Source organism: Manis pentadactyla, chromosome 8 (assembly GCF_030020395.1).
Source record: "Manis pentadactyla isolate mManPen7 chromosome 8, mManPen7.hap1, whole genome shotgun sequence".
Classification (NCBI taxonomy): Eukaryota; Metazoa; Chordata; class Mammalia; order Pholidota; family Manidae; genus Manis; species Manis pentadactyla.
Genome location: NC_080026.1, coordinates 1,886,901 through 1,901,681, shown reverse-complemented (window position 1 = coordinate 1,901,681; position 14,781 = coordinate 1,886,901). Strand labels below are relative to the sequence as shown.

The 14,781-nt window shown below is 48.2% G+C and overlaps 1 protein-coding gene across 5 annotated transcripts in view; it reads right to left on the bottom strand.

Moving 5' to 3' along the window:
* CNTNAP5 (contactin associated protein family member 5) overlaps nt 1-14,781 on the bottom strand; it is a 628,981-nt gene that overhangs the window by 39,524 nt on the left and 574,676 nt on the right. For all 5 annotated transcript variants that reach the window (XM_036884000.2, XM_036884003.2, XM_036884001.2 and 2 more), the window contains one exon: nt 7,800-7,930. In XM_036884000.2, the coding sequence (XP_036739895.2) occupies nt 7,800-7,930 (131 nt within the window). The remainder of the gene's footprint in view (nt 1-7,799; nt 7,931-14,781) is intronic.

The following is a 14,781-nucleotide window of genomic DNA, read 5'->3' as shown; positions in this document are numbered from 1 at the left end:
TGTTGTTGTTTGTCTTTTCAATGATGGCGATACTTACTGGTGTGAGGTGATATCTCATTGTGGTTTTAATTTGCATTTCTCTGATGACTAGCAATGTGGAGCATCTTTTCATGTGTCTGTTGGCCATCTGAATTTCTTCTTTGGAGAACTGTCTATTCAGCTCCTCTGTCCATATTTTAATTGGATTATTTGCTTTTTGTTTGTTGAGGTACGTGAGCTCTTTATATATTTTGGATGTCAACCCTTTATCGGATCTGTCATTTATGAATATGTTCTCCCATACTGTAGGGTACCTTTTTGTTCTATTGATGGTATCCTTTGCTGTAAAGAAGCTTTTTAGCTTGATATAGTCCCACTTGTTCATTTTTGCCTTTGTTTCCCTTGCCCGGGGAGATATGTTCATGAAGAAGTCACTCATGTTTATGTCCATGAGATTTTTGCCTATGCTTTTATCTAAGAGTTTTATGGTTTCATGACTTACATTCAGGTCTTTGATCCAATTTTGTGTATGGGTTTACTCTTGTGTATAGGGTTAGACAGTGATCCAGTTTCATTCTCCTACATATAGCTGTCCAGTTTTGCCAGCACCATCTGTTGAAGAGACTGTCATTTCCCCATTGTATGTCCATGGCTCCTTTATCAAATATTAATTGGTCATATATGTTTGGGTTAATGTCTGGGGTCTCTATTCTGTTCCACTGGTCTGTGGCTCTGTTCTTGTGCCAGTACCAAATTGTCTTTATTACTGTGGCTTTGTAGTAGAGCTTAAAGTTGAGGAGAGAGATCCCCCCCACTTTATTCTTTCTTCTCAGGATTGTGTTGGCTATTCAGGGTCTTTGACGGTTCCATATGAATTTTTGAACTATTTGTTCCAGTTCATTGAAGAATGCTGTTGGTAATTTGATAGGGATTGTATCGAATCTGTATATTGCTTTGGGCAGGATTGCCATTTTGACGATATTAATTCTTCCTAGCCAGGAGCATGGGATGAGTTTCCATTTGTTAATGTCCTCTTTAATTTCTCTCAAGAGTGTCTTGTAGTTTTCAGGGTATAGGTCTTTCACTTCCTTGGTTAGGTTTATTCCTAGGTATTTTATTCTTTTTGATGCTATTGTGAATGGAATTGTTTTCCTGATTTCTCTTTCTATTAGTTCATTGTTAGTGTATAGGAAAGCTACAGATTTCTGTGTGTTAATTTTGTATCCTGCAACTTTGCTGAATTCTGATATTAGTTCTAGTAGTTTTGAAGTGGAGTCTTTAGGGTTTTTTATGTACAATATCATGTCATCTGCAAATAGTGACAGTTTGACTTCTTCTTTACCAATCTGGATTCCTTGTATTTCTTTGTTTTGTCTGATTGCCGTGGCTAGGACCTCCAGTACTATGTTGAATAACAGTGGGGAGAGTGGGCATCCCTGTCTAGTTCCCGATCTCAGAGGAAAAGCTTTCAGCCTCTTGCTATTCTGTATGATGTCGGCTGTGGGTTTATCATATATGGCTTTTATTATGTTGAGGTACTTGCCCTCTAGGCCCATTTTGTTGAGAGTTTTAATCATGAATGGATGTTGAATTTTGTCAAATGCTTTTTCAGCATCTATGGAGATGATCATGTGGTTTTGTCCTTCTTTTTGTTGATGTGGTGATGATGTTGATGGATTTTCAAATGTTGTACCATCCTTGCATCCCTGGGATGAATCCCACTTGGTCATGGTGTACGATCCTCTTGATGTATTTTTGAATTCGGTTTGCTAATATTTTGTTGAGTATTTTTGCATCTATGTTCATCAGGGATATTGGTCTGTAGTTTTCTTTTTTGGGGGGGTCTTTGCCTGGTTTTGGTATTAGGGTGATGTTGGCTTCATAGAATGAGTTTGGGAGTATTCCCTCCTCTTCTGTTTTCTGGAAAACTTTAAGGAGAATGGGTATTATGTCTTCTCTGTATGTCTGATAAAATTCTGAGGTAAATCCATCTGGCCCAGGGGTTTTGTTCTTTGGTAGTTTTTTGATTACCGCTTCAATTTCGTTGCTGGTAATTGGTCTGTTTAGATTTTCTGTTTCTGGGTCAGTCTTGGAAAGTTGTATTTTTCTAGGAAGTTGTCCATTTCTCCTAGGTTTCCCAGCTTGTTAGCATATAAGTTTTCGTAGTATTCTCTAATAATTCTTTGTATTTCTGTGGGGTCCGTCATGAATTTTCCTTTCTCATTTCTAATTCTGTTGATGTGTGTTGACTCTCTTTTCCTCTTAATAAGTCTGGCTAGAGGCTTATCTATTTCGTTTATTTTCTCAAAGAACCAGCTCTTGGTTTCATTGATTTTTGCTATTGTTTTATTCTTCTCAATTTTATTTATTTCTTCTCTGATCTTTATTATGTCCCTCCTTCTGCTGACCTTAGGCCTCATTTGTTCTTCTTTTTCCAATTTTGATAATTGTGACCTTAGACTATTCATTTGGGATTGTTCTTCCTTCTTTAAATATGCCTGGATTGCTATATACTTTCCTCTTAAGACTGCTTTTGCTGCGTCCCACAGAAGCTGGGGCTTTGTGTTGTTGTTGTCATTTGTTTCCATATATTGCTGGATCTCCATTTTGATTTGTTCATTGATCCATTGATTATTTAGGAGCATGTTGTTAAGCCTCCATGTGTTTGTGAGCCTTTTTGCTTTCTTTGTACAATTTATTTCTAGTTTTATACCTTTGTGGTCTGAAAAGTTGGTTGGTAGGATTTCAATCTTTTGGAATTTACTGAGGTTCTTTTTGTGGCCTCGTATGTGGTCTATTCTGGAGAATGTTCCATGTGCACTTGAGAAGAATGTATATCCTGTTGCTTTTGGATGTAGAGTTCTATAGATGTCTATTAGGTCCATCTGTTCTAGCGTGTTGTTCAGTGCCTCTGTGTCCTTTCTTATTTTCTGTCTGGTGGATCTGTCCTTTGGATTGAGTGGTGTGTTAAAGTCTCCCAAAATGAATGAATTGCATTCTGTTTTCCTCCTTTAATTCTGTTAGTATTTGTTTCACATATATTGGTGCTCCTGTATTGGGTGCATATATGTTTATAATAGTTATATCCTCTTGTTGGACTGAGCCCTTTATTATTATGTAATGTCCTTCTTTATCTCTTGTTACTTTCTTTATTTTGAGGTCTATTTTATCTGAACTAGTATTGCAACACCTGCTTTTTTCTTTCTGTTGTTTGCATGAAATATCTTTCTCCAACCCTTGACTTTTAATCTGTGCATGTCTTTGGGTTTGAGGTGAGTCTCTTGTAAGCAGCATATAGATGGGTCTTGCTTTTTTATCCATTCTATTACTCTGTGTCTTTTGACTGGTGCATTCAGTCCATTTACATTTAGGGTGATTATTGAAAGATATGTACTTATTGCCATTGCAGGCTTTAGATTTGTGGTTACCAAAGGTTCAAGGTTAGCTTGTTTACTACCTTACTCTCTGACTTCACTCACTTATTGAGCTGTTATAAACACAGTCTGATGATTATTTCTTTCCCTTCTTTTTCCTCCTCCTCCATTCTTCATATGTTGGGTGTTTTGTTCTGTGCTCTTTCTAGGAGTGCTCCCATCTAGAGCAGTCCCTCTAAGATTCCCTATAGAGGTGGTTTGTGGGAGGCAAATTCCCTCAAATTTTGCTTGTCTGGGAATTGTTTAATCCCTCCTTCATATTTAAATGATAATTGTGCTGGATACAGTATCCTTGGTTCAAGGCCCTTTTGTTTCATTGCATTAAATATATCATGCCATTCTCTTCTGGCCTGTATGGTTTCTGTCGAGAAGTCTGATGATAGCCTGATGGGTTTTCCTTTATAGGTGACCTTTTTCTCTCTAGCTGCTTTTAAAACTCTGTCCCTGTCCTTGATCTTTGCCATTTTAATTATTATGTGTCTTGGTGTTGACGTCTTTGGATCCCGTTTCTCGGGAGTTCTGTGTGCCTCCGTAGTGTGAGCAACTATTTCCTCCCCCAGTTTGGGGAAGTTCTCAGCAATTATTTCTTCGAAGACACTTTCCATCCCTTTTCCTCTCTCTTCTTCTTCTGGAACCCCTATAATGCAGATATTGTTCCTTTTGGATTAGTCACACAGTTCTCTTAATATTGTTTCATTCCTGGAGATCCTTTTATCTCTATGTCAGCTTCTATGCGTTCCTGTTCTCTGGTTTCTATTCCATCAATGGCCTCTTGCATCTTATCCACTCTGCTCATAAATCCTTCCAGAGTTTGTTTCATTTCTGTAATCTCCTTTCTGGCATCTGTAATCTCCCTCCGGACATCTGTGATCTCTCTCCGGACTTCATCCCTTAGCTCTTGCATATTTCTCTGCAGCTCTGTCAGCATGTTTATGATTTTTATTTTGAATTCTTTTTCAGGGAGACTGGTTAGGTCTGCCTCTGCAGATCCTTTCTCAGGTGTAACTATCTTGGTCTGGTTCAGAATTTTTTGCCTTTTCATGGTGATAGCAGTGGCTGTAGGCAGGTTGCAGGTGTGTCAGCTGGGAGAAGAAAGTCCTTTCCTGCTTGCTGGATGCCTTGCCCTTCTCCGCTGCCTGTGACGGCTACCTGCACTCCTGGAGCAGCCACCGGGTTAGTCTCCTAAGCTGCTGTGGGCGGGGTGTCCGTCAGAGCAGCGCGGAGCCCTGCGGGGAGTGGCAGGCCCGCCAGGTGCGCTGCTCCATGCTAGTGGTGACCCTGCCGGGCAGCTGTGTGGCAGCAGCGGCCTTTGGGTCTGGCCCGGGCGGCTGTGCGTTGGGCTGGGATTCCGGTTGGCTTCTGGGAGTGCGCCTGCTCCCTGTGGCTCCGCTGCCTGTGCGCGCAGGGCTTTTCCGCACAGGCTTCTACTGGGCTCTGGCTTCACTGCCGTCGGTGCACGCGAGCCGCGCCTGGGCTGTTCAGTTGCGCCGCTGCGGACTAGCCCTGTGGTGCATGGATCTGCTCTCTGTTCCTTCTAGCGCTTCTGCCCCCGGCGCGCTCCCACTCTCCTGCTACTGAGCCCGTGTGTCAGGGTCCACGCCAGTTGGAGGAACGACTGGCAGGCTGCCTAGTCCTGTGAGGGGCTTCATAGCTGCACTGCCTCCATTTAGGGCGCCTAAGTTTCCCCTATATTCCCAGCTGCTGGGACAACTTCGCCCAGCTATGGGGTCCCTGTCTCTTTAAGACTTGCAGAAAGCACTCGCTTTTCTTTTGTCTCAGGGGCTCCGGTTGTGGGGACCTACCCGCAGGTTTTGCTTTTCCGTTTCTCTAATATCCAGCACTCCGTGCACCTTGTGTCTGTGTACCGGGTGCGGATTTCTAGAGCTGGTTGTTTAGCAGTCCTGGGCTTTCACTCCCTCCCCGTTCCGACTCCTTTCTTCCTGCCGGGTTTTGGGGCGGGGGAGCGTTTGGGTCCCGCCTGGCTGCGGCTTGTATCTTCGTGTGATGCTGAGTTCTTGCAGATGTAGATGTATCCTGGCTGTTGTACTGCATCCACTGGTGTCTCTTTTAGGAATAGTTGTATTTATTGTATTTTCATAAATATAGATGTTTTGGGGAGGAGATTTCCTCTGAACTACTCACGCCGCCATCTTCCCCTTCTTTCCCACAGCTGTTTTGAGAGAGCCCTAGATGCCAGGCTTTACACGTGTTCCTTCAGCTGTGTTCCTTTCTATGATCTTTGCAAGAACTGTCTGGGCTCAGCTGCATTTGGTATTAATCAAGTAGACTGAAGCTCAGAAATGTGAGTGACTTGGCACAGTGTAAGTAGGAGAGCCAAGATTCACACCCAAAGCCATCTCCAAGGACATAATTAACTTAATTTCAAAAATGCGCAGAACCTCCTTCTTTATAGTTTGTTGTTATGCTTGCATTTTGGTAAACTGGCTTAATCGGTTTAACGTCATCAATGCATTTGACATAGGACACTGAAGTTCACCCCCACCACCTGGACATTTCTGGAGACACCTGGGCCTTAAAAAGCACAAACCAAGATTCAATTCTCAAATCATCACCCGGAGTCTTTGCCCCTGGCTACAGGTCAGTCCCCCAGGGTCTCCTTCCTAGAGCCACAAAGAAAAGAGAAGCAGAGAAAGTAATTCAAGCCATGGGTGAGAGGGATCTGTTCTCAGGTCCCAGAGCCCCCACTGGCTGAGTGCAGGGGTCACTGCCCACCTCTCTCTCTCCCTGGTCCTGAGACCCTGCTCCCGGGGGCCAGGGGTGCTGCGGATGGAGTTGTAGCCAACCCTTTTCTGTTTGAACTGAATGGCTTTTCTCAAGTTGGGGGTGGGGAGGGAGGAAAGCTCTAGATAGGGTGAGGGGATGGGCGTGTCAGGGAAGCAACCATGCTATGTGGCTGTCTCCATAAACTGATTTAAAGTTAATAAATAAAAAAGTGTGCCTGCATGCTGCGGTGCTCTGGAAACGGCCTGTTTTCAGGCAATACATGCTCACCAGTGCTATGGACTGACTGCTGGGAACCCTTTAGATGGGGAAGGAGGGACCACAGTGGGAGAGAAAGGAGGGCCATGTGCAGACGCTCACCTGAGTGCGTCCAGATGGGCCATTAGCAGAACCTGCGCAGACGGGAAGCCGTCCCCCCATCCCTTCCACCCTCCACTCCGGCCCAGCCCACTCTTGCTCCAAAGATTTTCCTCTTATATCAAGAGTAAATTTTAGAGATAAGGCCATTAAATTATAATCACTCAGAAATTGTTATTTGTCCCATATAGTTGAGAATTATTTCTGAATTCCACCCAATTAAAAAAAAAAACTAGAAATCAATCTTCACTTGCCCATAGCCCACATCCAAAAGGTCACCCACAGCTACTGATGTTACCTCCGAACCATTTCTGAGCCCCCGCCACGGCTGCCCCACGGCGCCCGCGAGCTTCCTCAGCTCTTCGCGAGTGGCCCCTGTCTGACATCTCACCCCCCAGGTGCGCATCTCCGGGCAGGGGTCACAGAGCACCCCTGAAAAATGAAGATCTGCCCACGCTTCTGCCCTGCCCAAAAGCCAAAGGTTTCCGTTCACTCGCCGCAGAGCTGGTTTACCTTCCCCACAGGGAACACTAAGCCCATGGAAGCCGTTCGCTCAGTTCATAAATATTCACTGAGCGCCTGCCCCGTAAGGGCTGACTCGATCGGGGTCGTGCTGTGAGAGGATGAGCCGACCTCTGCCAGTTCCCTACCGAGATGTGCCCGCGCCTGCTGCCTGCCCTTTGCTCAGGACCACCGGAGTCCCACGGGGCACCTGCCGTGCTCCTCCACGGCTGGGCTGACGCTCACACGGACCCACCCCCTGCCCACTTGCCTCTCTTCCCCACTGAGCCAGCTCCTCCTCCACTTCCACACTCGGGTGACTCCCAGCTTCGTCTGAGAACCAAGCACGGATGCCCCGGTGAGATTGGCGTCCCCTCCACCTGTGCCCCTGCACTACCTGGGCACACTTCCCCCCGAGCCCTGGCCAGCCTCTCATGATTTCCTCCCCAGCTGTGTGTCTCCCTTGTCATACACCAGCCCAGGGGTTATCAAACCTGAGCAGGCATCAGGACCACCTGCTAACTCCCCACAAAAAGGACTGCTGATTCAGTAGGTCAGATGCGGGAATCTTCGTTTCTCAGAAGGTCCCAGGAGATGGTGATGCCAGAGGGTAGAGGGGAGCACCCTTCAGTTCACCTTGTCTAGCACCCAAAGGCTGCAGCCAAGTTCAGTTCATGTCTATCCCCTGATCTCAGCACCACACTTGGCTTCGGGTAGAAGCCCAAGAACGTTTTGTTGTGCACCCAGGGCACATTTGGCCGATGGAGAAGAAGGGAAGTAGGGTACCTGAATGCTAAGCTCTCTTCCCTCTCGGATAATCTTCAAGTGGTGCATCCTTCTGTTGGCAAAGTTCTCGGCGTTGATGGTGAGCACCTGGGTTTCTTCCTTGTTTAGCTGATAACGGACTTGTAAGCTTCCTTTAAACAAAAATATCAGAAATTAGAATTAAAAATAGGAACCATAAAATGCAAAAATATGATTAAGTTGTCTTTTGATTCCTACTGTGTTCTAGGAACCTAAGTCTGTCTCGACCCTTCCATCAGGTAAAAGTTTAACAGATACGCTGTTATTAAAGCATCTGGTTCTCTGCAGAAAACCCTGAGTAGTTGCAAAATTAGTGTGTGTGTGCATGCACATGTATATATGCATACATACATGCATGTGTGAGTGTGTATGTGTGTTAGCAGAACCAAGATACCAGCCTGGAAAATAAAACCACCACAAGTCGATTTTGTAATTGGATTCTGAAAACTTTACCAATATAGAGTTGAATACTTTGCCATTCTCACTTCGTTCCCTACTGCTTTCCACATCTGCCTTTCTTCCTAATTGCCTTCACGGAATTTCAGAATACGGAAGTGAAATAAGATCATAATGTAATATCTAAGCCAGAACAGAAGAACACAGTTTGGGAGGAGACAACAGTCGGACTGTGAGTGGACTGTAAGGCCTTTATTCAACAGTCAGGAAACAGAAGGAACTCCCTACAGTGGACCCTGGTTGTCCTGACTCATTCTTCCTTTGGGTGTGACCATTACAGATTCCCAAATGTTTATTTTGTCACTTAAAACTTCCTACCAGCTCTCCAGCCTAGCAGGGCTGGTGCTGAGAGGGGCTGGGCAGGGCGGCGCTGCAGAAGTATGGACGAGGCCAGGAGCCCCGCTGGCTGTGGGCGGGAAAGGCCCATCCCATGCCCTGGGGGGCCCAGCGTGGCACCCTCTCCAATCCTCCATGTAACATTTGATTCAACCCAGCAACCGAGTCAGTGTGTGGCAACCGGGCCCCATGCACGGTGGTGAGCTCCCCTTCCTTGAGGGGCTGACAGCCTTGCTGTCTGCTCACTGTTGGGGTAATTCTGACACACGTGCATTTTCTGTGTACATATTCTGTATGTATTTGTCCATTTTAGAAATCATTTCTACTTTATACACCTTTACTAACACCGGCCTCACGACCATCCCGATTCTTAGATGTAATCTCAACAGGGACCCTGTCTGTGAAAGTTTCCAGAAGCTTCCTCAACATCCCACTTTATGCCTCAACCATCTCTTCCAGAGCCATGGAAGTACAGACCCCGCCTCCACAGACGCAGTCCGGCTCGCTCCAGGGAGGACGGCTTCCCTGTGGGCCACAGGGACCCCAGGCGATCATCTCAGCCCAGAAAGTTCTCCTCCAGCCTTTGTCAGCGAGCCTAGTCCTCCCCCTCCAGAACTCGGTCGCCCGCTCTAGGCAGCCCTCCGTGGCTTCTCTAAGGTGCCCCCTCCTCCCGCTGCCCTGGGCCCACCTCTATCCCAACGCGAACGGGGTTGTGCCGCCTGCTTGCTGACTGTCTCACACATCCGTAAACTACTTGAGGATCTGGAAATGCCTTACCCACCCTTAGGTTCTCACTGCCGGGCTCACGTCAGGGATGCCCCAGGGGATGCGCTCAGGTCTGGGTTTCCACCTACTGCCTTGAACCTTCTGCTGCTTGTTAGTGTTCAGGGATCATCTCTTTTCCATTTCCGTTTGCCTTATATGCCTGGCCCAGGGGTTTTCAATTAGACTGCTCTGCCCAAATGACACCTACAGCAAAGGCTATTCTAGAGAAGAGGAAAACGTGGAGCTGCCTGAAGTGACCTAGGAGAGGGAGGCCCTCTCTGGACTCTGCCCTCCTCCCCCCACCTTCTCCCCACAGCCTCACACTGGCCAGCAAAACCCTCGGACTCCCAGGAGCGTAGTGGGAACCCTTGCCCCGCAAAGTGACAGCTCAGCCTCCAGGGTTCGGTCACATCTCCTGGATGGTGGCCCATCAGCCCATACAGCAGTGTCCTCCTGCCGTCCTGGCCCTGGGGACCCCACACGCCACGTGCCCGGAGATGGCATCTGACAAGCTGGCCCCTGCATGTGGCTTTCAGCGATCAGCCCTAGACCCTCTCTGGGTGCCTGTGTAGATGTGACTGCCCAGGGAAGGCATCTTCTTCGGGCTTAGGAGGAGCCAAGCTCTCCTTTGGAGAGACAGCACTTGCTTCCTCCTTCCTTGCCTTCCCTGCCCACCCCCCTCCATCTCTCTCTTTTCTTCCCTTCCTATTTTCTTAACAGAAATGTGTTGTTCTGGACAATAGTTCTGAAGGCTAGAGACCCAAAGTGCTCTCTCAGAGGCTCGAGGCTAGGAGCGTTCCTGGCCTCCTCTCAGCTGCTGGTGGCTGCGTCCTGGTGCCCCGCAAGCCCTTCTCTGTCTCCGCAAGGCCGTCTCCCCGGGTGCGTCTGTTGGTCCTGTGCTCAGGCTGCTCTGCACTCAACAGACGATAACCAAATTTCATTTAGCAAGACATTTTACTGTTCTCCTCCTGCCTGACAGTCCCCTGCTCATGAGAATGAGGGAAGTGTGGACTAGACACTCAGAATTGAAATGTTCCAATAATATCCAGTTCAGTGACTTCTTGCACCAAGGTTGTTCAAGAACATCGTTTTGTTTTGTCTCATTTCACGTGCTCCCACCTTCCAGCCATGCTGCTCTACCTGCCTTCCACGTGGCCCCTGGAGTTCTGGCCACGTGACCCCGGCCCTTGAGCACTTCCCAGGTCCGTGACTCTCCATCATGCATCCCAGCTTCTCAGCCTCACCCAGAAAGCCCTTGTCTCACCTTTCCAGCCTTATCACAGACATATTCTTCATATGTTAATAATATCTGAACACTCAGAGTACCCCCAAATAATGCTCCTCCTTGCCTCTGTGTGTTTTCCTTCCTGAGCAGGAAGCAACCCCCTGCCTCCGTACCTGCCTGGTAAGCCTCTCCTCATTCATCCAGACCTAGCTGGGGACCAGCGTCCCCACCTGCCTCTTAGGCTGACATGATCTTTCCTCTTACTGTATAGTCACCATGCTCACTTCTGGTGACCAGGTCTATTTATCATTATCTTTGTCTTTCTTGAATTTCGGCTCCCCTGGGAGGAACAGCGGCTTATTCATCCTGTGTCTGCAATGAACAGCAAAGGGCTGCTATCTTCAGGCTCCAGGGACATTTGTGGAATATAACACCCACGGAGAATGTTATCACCACCTCACCAAAATTATGAGCTAATAATTACTCAATGCCTATGGTGTGTCAGATACAAAAAAACCCAGTTCCAATCCTGAAGTTCTGTCTTCAAAGACTTTATGATCTAGTTGAAGTGGGTGAATCGATGTCATACTGGCCTACTACCATAAGCCTGACCTGTGCAGGAATTTAACCTGGGAATAAAATGTCTTCCATTAAATCCTCAGAGGAGGAAATAGAAGTTCAGAGAGGTAAAAAACTCCACAGGTAAAAACAAAAGGGATCTCATAAGGATTTTTAAAGACATGCATGACTGGGCTTTGCCGCACACAGTGGTATTTTAAGAAAATGACTCTGGGGACCCAGTGCACATGTCAGAGCAAACGGGGAGCCGTGGAGGGCTCCCAACCCCCACAGGCGAGGGAAGGCAGGGAAGGCACTGGCTCACCAGCTCGCATTCCAGGTGACAGGGTTTGGCAGCTGCTTGTTAATCATCTTATGTTGGAAAAGGATCTCTTCTTCCCGTGGAACCCTGGCCCACACAGTACCCGTCCACATCCGTCCCCACACAGGCCGCCCCCCACGCACCCTTAAGTTGCCACTAACCGACTGTCCCCACCAACTAGCTGCTCTCCCAGCTCCACTGGATGCTCAGGTCAAACTCCAGGCGTTGTCCCGGTTTTGTCCATTTCCTGCACCAGGACCCCTGCACACAGGTGCATATCCAAGTCACCAGCCCCTGGGCTCCAAAGTCCTGCCTTGCTGCCTGTCTTCCCAGCTCAACCAGCCAATCACCACCGTCCCCTGGGGACAGGACAGCACATCTGACCTGGCCTCGGTCCTGCCCTCTGCCCCGCACCCATCCGTTCTCTCCCCAGCAGTCAGAATAAGCCTTTACGATCCGATGCCACAGAGTGATATGATTTAACAGCTTCCTGGTGCACTCGGAATAAAGCCCAAATTCTCTTCCGTGGCTGGTACGGTCTGGTGCCATCTTCCCCTGCACCTCCTCGACCTCCTTCCACTGCACAGTTGCCTCACTTACTGGGCTCCAGCCGCTGTGTTACCCCGATAAGCCGAGTTCACTGCTGCCCGCGAGCCCTGGCCCAGCTTCCCTCTCCCCTGGAATGTGCCAGAAGCCCCTCTGCTGCATGCATCAGATGTGATCCATGCACTGATGCCTCCCATGCATGCACACCTGCCTCGGTTCCTCCAGGAAACAATGGCTTGTTGGTGTGTCGGGGAGTTGGTGTAGGAAGTCAGTATTTGTCATTGCAAATCAACGTAGCTCCTCTGTAATTCCAGTTACAAGCACCACCTTTTCTGACAGCACCCTCCTTCCTCTCTGGTCCTCTTCTTCTGATGCCCAGACTCCCACAGTCCTTAGTGTAAGAATCGATCTTGCCAAGCAACGTTCCTCAACCCCCTCATGCCCTCGGTCCTCCCCGTCTGACAGCTCAGGCTGCCCGCCCCGGGCCTGTGGACTCTCCTGTGCAGCCTTACTTCCCGTGACCCGTTCTCCCTTCACTGAGTGAAGCGAGTTGCTTGGCAGAACCCTGAGCGCTCAGATCCAGCCGACACTTCCTGCCTTCTGCACAGGTTCACTGGCAGAAGAAAATGCAAGCTGTGCAGCCCGCTAGCAAGATGCTTGGAGTTCATCACCACCAACTTCAGGCGGGCCTTTGTTCCGCCTGCTCCGCCTCAGTGCATTTCCTACGCCCATCCACCCACTGGGGCAGACACCCACTTACTGCCTCCTCTTCTCTGCCCAGGCCTCCAACTGCGCCTTCCTCCCCACTCTCTGCTAATGACCTTGCCTTCTGCCTCCCTAAGAAAACGAAAGCAATCAGAAAAGAGCTACAAACGCCTGCCACCGTATTTACTGGCCTGTTAATTTCTGAGCCCAGATGTTCCTCCTTCCTTTCACTAACTCAGATGAGCTGCCCTGCTCCCACCTGACGTCAGTCTTGCATCTGTCCCCCCACTTCCTGCCTCTTGGCAGACACCCCTCAGACAATGCCCCCTTCCTTACTGTGGGTCACTTCATCCCACATCTGCATTATTCTGATTGACACTTTTCCTGTTTTAAAGGAATGAAAAAGGGAAGTGCCTCGGCTTCCTTAGCCCTCGCGACGGCCGTATCTGCTCCCGCTGGCCCCATGCTAACCCCCCGAGGGATCACCTGTGTTTCCTTCCAGGGCCCTCTTTCCCATTTTCTCCTAAATGCCTGCCAGTAAGATCTCAGCTCCGGGTCCCCACCAAGTGTCTGTCCCCAAGGCCATCCTGCTACGTCTGGTTTTCTACTCAGTGAGCACCCACACGTCAGTATTCCACAGGTCACTCTCTGCTCTTTATGAAAGGTTTTGCTTAGCTTCCAGAACCTCTCTCTCCTAGTTTCTCTGCTTCGCTGTCGGCCCCACTTCTCCTCTCCTCCTAATGCTGTAGCCCGAGGCTCAGCCTAGGGATTAACTGTCCACACCCGCTGCCCTGACAGGCTCATCAGCATTGTGGCCCCCCGCCCACAGGGGTCTCCTGGGGCTGCTGTGACGCGGGCTGGAGGCTCAGGGTCTGGCACCAAGGTATGAGCCAGTCCACATGCCCATTCATGACTCTAGGGGAACCTTCCCTGGTCTCTTCAGGGTTGGGGAGCTCCTGCCCATCCTCGCTGCCCTGTGGCCTGTAGCCTCATCACCCCAACCTTTGCTCCACAAGGTCACATGGCCTCCTGCCTTCTGTGTGTCTGTGTGCCTCCGAGTCTCTGTATCACTATCTCCCTCTTCTTACAAGGACTCCATTCACTGGGTTTCGCATGACTTCATCTTAACTAATTATATCTGTTATGACCTTATTTACAAATACGACCATATTCTGAGGTTCTGAGTGGATGCACATTTTGAATCCAGTATACTGTCTAAATGCAGAGCAGTTTCCAAATTTGTATCTCCAGGTTTCTCTTACCTCCATTTCAGACTCCTCTGTACAATGTCCTTCCCAACACCTCTATCTGGCTGCCCTGATAACCTCGAAGTTGATATGTCCAAGACTGAACTCGTGATCTCTTATAAACTTGTTCCTTTCATAACTTTTCCCATCTCAAGTGTTGGAAATCCTATACCAGCAAGTGCTCAGTAAAAGAAACCTTGGAATCGTCCCTGACGGCTCTCTTTTTCTCATACCCTATGTACAATAGAAAGGACATACTTTCAACCACCCCCCCTTCAAAACACATCTTGAGTCCAAACATTTCTTTCACTTCCCACCATTTCCAGTACTACAGCCATCATCAAACACCCACATTTCTCATACAGGTTATTTCAATAGATTCCTAACCAATTTTCTTCTACCCTTAGTCCTTTATAGGCTATTCTCACCAGGGCATCTAGAGAAATCCTCTTAAAGTAATCTGATCACTCACTTCTCTGCTCAAAGCCCACCAGGGGCTCCCCATCCTACCCAGAGCAGATGGCACTATTTTGTTGTGATTTTAGGGTCCTAAGGCTCTCATTACCTGTCACCTCATCACCTACTACATTCCCCCCTTGTCTTGGGCTTCAGCCACAAGGCTTCCCTCACCAGTTCTCAAACAATAAGCACAGATCTATTGCAGGATTTTGCATTTCCTGTTTTCTCTGCCTGGAATGCATCCTCCTTCCAACTCCTTCAATTCTTTGCTCAAATGTTACTTTTTAAAAGAGTTCTCTGATGATCATGTTAAAAACTGCAAGATCCCCACTGCATTCATACACA